Below are 10,652 nucleotides of genomic sequence, written 5' to 3'. Positions count from 1 at the left end.
AAAGTCATGAAGTCTGTGGACAGTGTCAGCGTCACACCAAAAACTTTAAGTATTAGAAAAAATAGTGTTTAAGACTGGCATCTATTATTCGAAGTTGCAGCTACCTTGTTCAATATTATTCCTGCAGATGTGGCTAATAACAAAAAAACACCCTGAGCTGTCACATGTAGTTAACTGTACATTTTGTCTTGTCTGAGGCATTAATTGAACACCTTTGTATTTCTCCTATAGACACAGTGTGGATTATTGGTGACTGGTCCATTGAGGTGCCCAGAGAGCTGCAGAGACAGAGGAAGAAACCTGAGCCTCAACAACATCTGTATTTGTTGGTTCTTCTGAGGTGGACTTCGGTTGCTTCCCTTCTTCAATAACGCGCTGCGAGGGAGGTCTCCCCCGGATGGCCTGAGTGATGACACCCACAGACTGAGAGCTGGAGCTGAGGTAGGTTTTAAGCCTCTTGACAAACCGTTACACCGCACCCGCCTGTCAAGCTGGTCAGCTACACGCCTTATTGTGAATAACTCTTATCCTTCATCAAATCAAACGACCCCCGTACAGTGTGTCGATCGAGACATAAGCTAATCAGACCTATTTGTTTGTTTTGTACCAAGCTGTAAACATGTTAATCTCTGCTGTAAAAACAGGCTTTTTGAATGTGGTTTTTCAGATTAAATAAATATTTCTATAGAAATGCACTCCTTATGTCTACTTATGAGTATACATTTCAGATTCGAAATGAAAAGACTAAAATGTGCATTAATGCTCAACTCAATAGCTAAGGGAAGGAAGTCTACTTTTACACAACTTCTTATTCTTTGGACATTTTTTTTAATCAAATACTAATGCAGTTCATTTCTTAAAATGGGATGGAACAGAGTCATTGCAAAAATATGCCCTTAAACACAGCCCCATTCTTAAATCAAGATACACCGAGAGTAAATAAGATCAATAACTTGTGAATAAAAACACAGTTAAAAATGATTTAGAAATGTAGTCTTCCCTGATCAATATCACATAATATCAACTTCTCCCATCTAAACTGGACAAAGGGTTTTAAAATGGGAAGAAAATGGTTTGATTGCAAGTTGTTTGGAGGAGATCTAGTTTTATTTGAACAGCATGAATACAGTCTTCCAAGGTGCAAACCCTCCTCCTCCTTCTCCTGAAGCCTGTGGAGCTCCTTGATGTACTGCCGTCTTTTCTGCTGGCCATCTTCTCTCAGCAGAACTTCGACTGTTGAAAAGTAATTCAGAAGAAGCTTGAACATGTGACATGGATCCAGGAGAAGATGGACTTGTAGTGAGGGGTCTTCAGGATGGCAAAGAAAGAGAGAAAATAGCGGTTATTCATTAAATCATTTTTTTGTGCATTTTCTGTATTCATCTGTGTGTAAGAGCACATTTATAAATTCAACAGTGTACTAACCAGACAACAAAGGTACAGTATTCAGGTAATCAACATCTATTCAAAGTTAAGAAGACAAACATTATTGTAGTCATGCTATTTTCAGCTCTCTCACTCACTTGCACAATGATATTCCACATCAAATGGTCTCAGATTTTGTGTGAGGAAAAATTAAGCAATTTATTGTGGATAGTACTTAATCTTAACATGAAACAAATATAACCTGAATTATTTAAATCATTAACAGGTCCCAACTGTCTGTGCTTTAGTACAGAACATACAGTAACTCATTTATTATTAACATGAGCTCGGTACATGGCCGTATCCTTAAAACTATTTGTTTTACTAATTGCTTTATATCTTATTTTCATTCCAGTGAGCGCAAATCAGTCAAATCAACAAAATGAAGCTCAGGCACAACGAAGGACAGATCTTGGAATGAGAGCGTTTGGCACGCACCTCTGCACACGGGCTCGCTGTCATGGGGATTGCTCGGGTCAATACACTCACCTTCGCCCGGGGAGCAGGCGAAGGTGACGGTGGTGCCCAGCTGATACGTGATGTCACATGAAGTTTCCCATGGGGCATATGTCACAAATATTAAACAATAATCAAGTCATTGTTACTGTAATTCGTCGACATTAAAAGGAGCATCATTACTCACTTTTTGATTATTTTCTTGCACATGTTTTGAAATTTGCTCAACGCAATTAAAAAAAAAAAAGTTCCTCATGGTGTAAATTCACGAGTCGTTGCTGCCATCTAGTGGTCACAGTAGTGAACTGCAGCAACAACAACTCAGTTAAGTTGGCGCTAATGTAAATGATAATGGACTTGAGCTTATATAGCGCTTTTCTAGTCTTCCAACTACTCAAAGCGCTTTTACACCACATGTCACACCCACCCATTCACACACTGATGGTAGTGATGATCACTATGTAGTATCATCCATCAGAAGTAATTAATGCCATTCATACACTGCCACCGAAGCAGCGGGAGCAATTCGGGGTTAAGTGTCTTGCCCAAGGACACATCGAACATGTTGCCCAGCTGGGGATTGAACCCTCGACCTTCCCCAATGTGGCAATAAACGCTTTCGGAAAATACTTTCAAAATAAAATATCCAAAACGAATTCAGAAACGACTGCGTAGAGTTTGATTCGTACCAAACCAATATTATTTTAGTCCATTACATTACACTTCAGTCAATGGTTTAAAGAAATTGACAGTGTGAACTTTTCAGTAAATAGCAGAAACATTTTATACTGCTTAGTATAATCCCTCAGTTGTTTTTATTGTTTAGTTTCTAAAGGTGCTATGTTAATAAAGTTATTAATATTATTGTCAGTACAGATGGAAATAAGCGACTCGCTAAATTTGAGTGCAACCATCTTTTCATTTTTCTTTTTTTCGACGTTGTTGCACAATGTCCCCTGATTAAGAAAATAAATAAAACTATGTGTTATGTGAAGGAAAGAAAACACATCTGTACACATGTAACACCATTCAACAGAGACTTTATTAAATAAAGAATTAGATTGATAGATAGGAGAATTAAATAAACACTGCCTTCGTAAACAGTACCACAACAACAGATGAAACACTTAGAGCAGTGGGGTCCAAACTTTTTTTCTTGCGGGCCAAAATTGTCGTGTTAGAATCGCTCGCGGGCCACAGGTTTTGTTTTTTTAAAATATAGTTGAAAAAATAGTAAGGCTTTGTAAATCAAAACCTTTCTGCGGTCTAACCTCTCTCCATTTTTTAAAAGCATCTCAAATATTGATCCTAGTTTTAAGCACGTTTCTGCTTCTGGAGCTTATTAGAAACATGCAGAGGCTTTTTAGGTCGGGCACAATCACGTCTATCTGAACCAGTTCTCTTGCCCGCTTCCATCGCTGCAACACCTGTTGGTTTGACCTGATAACTGCTCTCATATCTGGCAAACCGAGGGGTGTCCAAAACGGCCGTGTGGGGGGTGCCTTAAAACCGCCTACCTTTTCTGAGTCCAAACAAATCCAGAGCATTCAGGACCAGAATCTAAAGTTAGAAGGAGGACACAGCACTTCAACATGTTTCCTTAATGTCTGATCATATAGTAAGGTCACTTTATCATTTCACTCTCTACACATCTCACTGATTGACCCTTTAAGCCCTCTCACTAGTATAAAAAATTAAAAAAACCCACCTTAAATATTTAATTCAAGACTTTTTAAGACTACACATGATCCACATGAACCCTGATAGAAATGAGTCTAAGGTCTGAAGGGTTTGTTTTCTACTCACCCCCGCCTCGTAAAGAGGGTTGTTGAAATCGGACTCGACTGTGATGGGACTGTAGGAGTGTGTGTTAGAAAGAGACTTCCAGAAGAGCGGCTTCCACTCTAGTCTGCATATGCTGAGCGAGAGAGAGCGAGAGAGAGAGCAAATAGAGCGACAGATAAAGAATCCAGAGTGCACAGCGCAGGGGAAGAAAACACACACAGAACAGTGACGTCACACTCACTTTGTATAGCACATGTAAATTCCTCCGATCAGCAGGATGACCAGGATGATCGGCAAAATGATAGCCGAGGCGATGTTCTCACTCAGGATCTGATGAGACGGCTCGAACGACTGAGACACTGAGAGAGGATAAAAATAAAAAACATCATCACTGAAGAACATTTTCATCACATCAAAGAACTCGACTTCAGAAACCCGAAGAGAGAAGAGAGAAGGTTTGGAGCGTTGGTTGTCCTCTGAAAGTAACGCTATGTATCCCCGAAATGCAATATGCACATAACCACAAGGAGCAGTGTAGAGCTGTATGGTGATGAGACCGCAAACGACAGCAACGGAGGCGCTACAACAATGTCGGAAAGTTTAGAAGAAAAGTAAATAGACCGAGTCCGCAACCACCCGCACCATGATGTCTCAGCGCCGTTGCAAGTATGTGAAAGTTTACGATGCAGCAGGTTGTCAAAGCAGGTATAATTGATCTGGTGTAAAAAAAAAAAAAATACACAAAACATGCAGCTTTATCTCAGTGTAATTCATCAAACCACCACTAGATGGTGCCAATATTCACAAGTCAGTGCTACATGAAGTCGTTTCAAACACTCGGCGTAACAAACTTTTAATGACTTTAGCGACGTCGCAAACAGAAGAGGAGAAAAATAAATCACTCTTCCAATTTGTGGTCATCCAGAAGCTCCTCGTAAGTCACTGTGAGAGAGACGAGACACAAAGTCTGTTAACGCTGATCTATGACTGAAGACAGGTAACAGCAGAACACCTGCGAGAGAGAAATACAACGCTGCTAATCTGACAGTGAAGAGACTTCATGAGACATGTTCTGGTTCTGCTCCCTGATTAAAAACAGTCACAACATGTTATAATAATTATGACATAATGGTAACTTTTACCAGTGTCTCGTCCGTGGCAGGAGATCTGGCTTGGACCCTCCAGTTGGTAACCTTGGTTACAAGAGAAAGAACGACCGTACCGACGGCAAAACCAGCCTCAGGGCGCACTGAGCGTGCTCCGTTGACCACCTCTCCTGGATTAGGACACTGCTGGCATGTGAGGGACAGAGAGGGACAGACATGACGGCATTTATCTCCACCCTGTTGACTATATTCTAAGTTCATAGATAAACCTTGACTCTATATTTATCTAACCTTTACCTACTGTAAGATTATTTTTCCACTGCACAGCTCCCACATTGCACCTTTTTAACATTTTATGTTTTATATTTTTAAATTCTATTTTATATATTGTAATATGTTATTATACTGTATTATTTAAGTTGTTGCTAGCTTTAAAAAACTGTAAAGTGGTTCTGTACAGAGTACATGCTTTAACTTTCTGTCTGGCGCAGCCATCTTTAAAGTCTGATCCCACTGGCAGGTGATGATGTCGGAGCTATTTACAGTCTCAAATCAGGGCCAGTTATCTCTTTGAGGTTTGGTGAGCATTACCATGTGGCCTGTTTTCTTACTTCTCTTTTTTTCTTTTTCTGGACCTCGATGGTTTTGTACTTTTTAATGTTTGGATAAGACAGCCTCTCCCTTGTCATTGAAGCTTTGTCTTTTTGTCTTTTTGTCTTTTTGTCTTTTTTTTATGAAGATGTTTTGGAACTTCACTATCTCTGCTTTCACAGCCTTTGGGTTAATTTCCGACGACAACTGAAGCTATTGAGCACTAGTTCTTCCCTTTTCTTTTTTTTTTCCTCTGCATACTTTGACTTCTACTTTACAGAAGCTGGGAGGGGACCAATCAGAACAAACAAGTCTAACTAGAACCTTTTCTCATAAACTGCTTCAAACACGACTGTCATAAAGACGTGGAAGTTTTTGGCTTGCGTAACACAATAGATCTGTGTTTGCCATGAACTCTGGAAGCATGACCGATGCAGAGCAACAGGAGGATCCAAAACAAGGTAAGAATGGACAAGAAGTGTTAATGCAAGTGTTTGAGTCAGTCTCTCTCTTCTGAGCTGATTAAAAATACCAAATTCTAAATCAAAATCAAACTAAACAATATTTTAAAAGATTTCACTTTGTGTCACTGAGCAACCTTCACTGCCTATAGACCAGTCAGGGTACAGCATGTCCTAGCCGCAAACGAGTTATCGCTCTGTGAGCTGCCATCTGAGAGTCGATTCAATGTGGTAGTTTTTCATAGAATTTAATTCAAACTAGAGACAGATAGTTTTAGTTTCAGCTATCAGAGTCTAAAAACAAGAATAACAGACAATTCCTCTCTAAGTTTTTTGTGAATTAATGTTCATGGTTGTATAAATATTGCTGTCAGAATATTTTGAACTCCAGTTTATCAGTCACACTTTTTTTTTTTTTTTTTTACCATAAATCAGAGTAGGTTTAAGTTCTTTGTAGAAATGATTGCGTTGGTGTTTAAGAAAATGCAGGCATATGAAATCAGAAAAGTCTCACGCTTGAATTGTTTCCTATCTGTTGATTTCACAGAGCCTTTGAGGATCATGCTTTTTGGGAAAGGCGGGGTTGGCAAGAGCTGCAGTGGGAACACCATCCTCGGGAGACATGAGTTCAAATCAGACATGAGGGTGGTGAGAGTCACTCCACACTGTGAAAAGGGGGAAGGGATTGTCAAGGACGTGCTTGTGGATGAGGCTGGGACAGTTAAGGATGTTCCTGTCGCAATCATTGACACCCCTGGCCTGTTTGAAAAAGACAGCAAGAGGGAAGAAATTGTGCGAAAGATTCTCAAGCGTGTCAAACTCCAGGAGCCAGGACCTCACGCCTTCGTGCTTGTTGTCCCTGTAGGACGGATGACCCAGGAGGATCAAAACACCCAGGCTATGATCGAAGCAATGTTTGGCCCTAGAGTTTGGGACTACACCATCGTGCTGTTCACCCATGGGGATCGATTGGATGGGAAAACAATAAAAGACGTTGTTGCAGAGAGCGACGAAAACCTCCGAAACTTCATACGCAAGTGCAGCGGCGGCTTCCACGTCTTCAACAACAAGAAACCCGAGGAGCAGACCCAGGTGACAAGACTCATCGAAAAGATTCAGACCCTGGTAGCCCTGAATGGAGGGGGGCATTACCACAACGACCTTTATCCTGAAGAAGAGAGGAAGATCAGGAAGAGACAGGAGGACATCCTGGCAGAGAGAGATACTGAGATCAGGCGCAAGGAGAGACAGCTGGAGGAGCATCACAAGGACAAAGAGCTGGAGATGAAGAAGAGGGAGCTGTGGAGGAAAGAAGAGGACAATTCAAGGCTGGCTGCAGAGAAGGAGACCAAGAGGAAGTCCCACATAAAGATCATTGTGGGCTCCGTCATCCTGGTGTTACTTCTGAGTGGTTGGGCTCTCAAGCACCAAAAATGTCGCCATTAGTTTGGCTTTCCAAGAAAAAATGATAGTTGAGATATCAATGCACCGTTAGTAATCAGTCATGCCATGTATTACTGAAGTCTAGAACAGATCTTCAACAACATTAATGTAAGAAATGCACCAGCCTGAAAAACATTTTTTTGTCTAATCATGAACTCAATGCAAATAATCATGATTAAAATCATATGAACTGTTCACTTCTGTAAACCTCAATGACTGGGCTGTTTTTATGACAAGCTTTACAATTGAGTGCATTACCTTGTAAGACCAGTAAAATCAATAAAAACATTCTTCTTCAACTTTCAATTTATAAGGTTTTGTCTGACTGGTTTAGAAAGCAATGAGGGCTGAGTTACATGACATCACCATCCTCATTTACGCACAGCCTGCTCCGGTCCCTCCTCAGCGGACCAAACATTTGGACGATGACCACTTGATTTGTGTGAGAAAGACTACTGTAAACTTGTATAACATTCAGCGGAACTCGATTATTTTCACAGACCAAGGACTGCAGATTAAACCTAACATTTAATGAAGGTGAGATGGCGGCAATAGCTCTGTCTGTAGGAACCGGAGGGTCACCAGATCAAGTCCTGGTATGGACCAAAATATGTAAGTTGGTCTGGTAGCTAGAGGTGCCAAGGCACTTCCAGAGTACTGCCACTAGATGGAGCTTTTGAACAGCTGAAGTCTTCATACCCCTGGACTGGTACAAGGAAATGCAAACACATTAAATAGTTTCTATTTCTTTTTATAGTTCACCAACGTATCAGAGTTTGACCAAATGTCAGATTTCTAAATGTGGTTTAACTTCAGTACAGGAGGTCAACCACCAAGTTAGAAATCTTTTGACACAGTAAGATACAGTATTTCTTTATTCATACTTTAAATTACATTATTTGGAATCGTAGTCCAATTTTTAAAGAACATTGTTCAAGCCCTTCAAACTTGTGAAACCTTAAACTGTAAAGCAATGGGTCATCTATTTGTTCCAAATCCAGAAAAAAAGGACACCGGGGAGGGGACTGATCAGCAGACAGAAACGTCTGCCATGGACGCCGAAACCCTACCTGTTGCAGGCCAAGAAGATCAGAAGAAAGGTAATTGTGGAAAACAAGTGTTAACTTACTGTCTAAATCTCTGAGTTAGTCTCAGTCTTTCAAAATAAACAGAACCTTAACTTTTTTTTCATGGGTTTTCACATTTTAACCATGTGCCTGTGGATGAGAATGGGAAAGTTGAGGATGTTCCTGTCTCTGTTATTGACACACCCGGCTTTTTTGAGCTGGATCGTAAGGAGGAAATAATGCGAGAGATTCTCAAGCGTGTCAAACTCCAGGAGCCAGGACCTCACGCCTTCGTGTTTGTAGTCCCTGTAGGACGGATGACCCAGGAGGATCGAGATACCCAGGCGCTGATTGAGGCAAAGTTTGGCCCTCGAGTTTGGGACCACACCTGTTCCCAGTTGCCTTCTTTTTTCATTTGCCAGCCTCTTTTTTACATACAAGCCTATGGAAAATGGAAAAAGTATGACGTCTTTTTAAAAAAGCGCTGCGCCTGATGCCTTTTTCAGTTGAATTATTTCAACTTTTCAGAAAAGCGCTGACCAATCAGGACGAGTATTAACCTACGTCCATATTTACCGTTGCCCAAAAAGATGTAGTATGCCATTTCTGAATAGCCACAGTTCAGTAGGCAGTACGTACTATTCAGTAGGGAGTTTCAGTATACTGAATTTTCGTGGTCATTCAGTATGCATTTTTTGGGTCCACCTCAGTATATTGAACATTTCAGTATGGATACTAACTTCCGGGTTTTATGCAGTATGGATCGGATGCGTGCTTTCAGGAAATTAATTGTATTTTACCACCCACAATGCAGTGCGAAATTAAACGTAAATCGTCACGTCACGTCCGCCTCCAAATCCAAACAAACATGGATTAATATAATACATTTTTAATCTACAGTTAAAATCCTGACTGAAATCGCTACTTTTAATTAACAATAGAAAATAAAACAAATGTTTGCATTATTATAAAACCTTTCCCCCTCTATCTAAATAATGATTTGACTATTCAAATGGGTCTTTATTGGTTTATTTTACTTTATATTTTGTATATTACTGTCTTTCATTAGTACTTTTCTTTATGTAGGCTACTGTATGTTATTTAGTTATTTAATCTGCCTTTTACTTGATTTACATTGTGATATTGTTTTTTGTTTCCCTGACTGTATATGAGCATTACTCTTCTTGAAAAAAGCTAAACAAAGTGCAAATTGACAGATAGTTTACAGACTTCGAGAGAAATGAGAGGCTGGAGTAAATTCAAATGCTTTACTGGTGTCATCATACTCATGAAGCTTCTATCATTGTAAAACTGAAAAATACAAAATAAAACAAGCACAAATTAAAGGATGCTATCTTAAACATTAGCATTTTTAGCTTGTAAATTATCTGTCTTTAAACTATACAAAATGCATCAAATATATCAAATAGATTGTATGTATAAATATAAAGATCTGTTCTTGCGAATTAACTTACAAGGGATGCTTTCCAAGGCACACAGACAGGAAGGAAAGAAACAGCTGGCCTGTCCACAAAATAAATGAAGCCCCTCCTAACTAGAGTCTCATAACTGAGTCACATGACTTAAAATGACCAATCAGAAAATACAGTGAAAAATAAAGAGCAACAATTAAATTATCTCAAATGACCAGCAGGGGGAAACAGAATTAAAATGAATTGAAACATTCCTGCTATACATGAAAGAAAGTGTATAAAACTGTTTTATGGGGGATTTGGAACAAATAAATGACTCATTGCGCTACAGCTTAAGGTTTCACAAGTTTGAAGGGCTTGAACAATGTTCTTTCAAAATTGGCCTACGATTCCAAATAATGTAATTTAAAGTATGAATATAGAAATACTGTATCTTACTGTGTCAAAAGATTTCTAACTCGGTGGTTGACCTCCTGTACTGAAGTTAAACCACATTTAGAAATCTGACATTTGGTCAAACTCTACAATTTCCTTGTACCAGTCCAGGGGTATGAAAACTTCAGCTGTTCAAAAGCTCCATCCAGTGGCAGTACTCTGGAAGTGCCTTGGCACCTCTAGCTACTAGACCAACTTACATATTTTGGTCCGTACCAGGACTTGATCTGGTGACCCTCCGGCTCTGATCTCAGGTCTGTGAAAATAATCAAGTTCAGCTGAATGTTATACAAGTTTACAGTAGTATTTGTCACACAAATCAAGTGGTCATCATCCAAATGTTTGGTCCGCTGAAGAGGGGCCGGAGCAGGCTGTGCGTGAATGAGGATGGTGATGTCATGTAACTCAGCCCTCATTGCTTTCTAAACTAGTCAGACAAAACCTTATAAA

The 10,652-nt window shown here is 39.8% G+C and overlaps 1 protein-coding gene and 1 long non-coding RNA gene across 2 annotated transcripts; one reads left to right on the top strand and one right to left on the bottom strand.

Moving 5' to 3' along the window:
* Nucleotides 1–835: 835 nt before the first annotated feature.
* On the bottom strand, nucleotides 836–4,769 carry LOC114921125 (uncharacterized). Its single transcript, XR_010668841.1, has 3 exons — nucleotides 3,908–4,769; nucleotides 3,688–3,799; nucleotides 836–1,308 (listed from the first exon to the last, which is right to left on the bottom strand). It is a non-coding gene; the product is annotated as an uncharacterized lncRNA (long non-coding RNA).
* Nucleotides 4,770–4,967: 198 nt separating this feature from the next.
* Nucleotides 4,968–7,573, top strand: LOC110003513 (GTPase IMAP family member 7-like). The gene is made up of 2 exons (XM_065964382.1): nucleotides 4,968–5,824; nucleotides 6,372–7,573. Exons 1-2 carry the CDS (start codon nucleotides 5,773–5,775, stop codon nucleotides 7,268–7,270), a joined length of 951 nt encoding a protein of 316 aa, XP_065820454.1. The 5' UTR covers nucleotides 4,968–5,772; the 3' UTR covers nucleotides 7,271–7,573.
* The last annotated feature ends 3,079 nt before the right edge of the window (nucleotides 7,574–10,652 follow it).

The sequence above is a fragment of the Labrus bergylta genome, chromosome 16 (assembly GCF_963930695.1).
Source record: "Labrus bergylta chromosome 16, fLabBer1.1, whole genome shotgun sequence".
Taxonomy (NCBI): Eukaryota; Metazoa; Chordata; class Actinopteri; order Labriformes; family Labridae; genus Labrus; species Labrus bergylta.
Note: the sequence above shows the minus strand (reverse complement) of the source record. Positions and strands in the feature narration are given on the sequence as shown.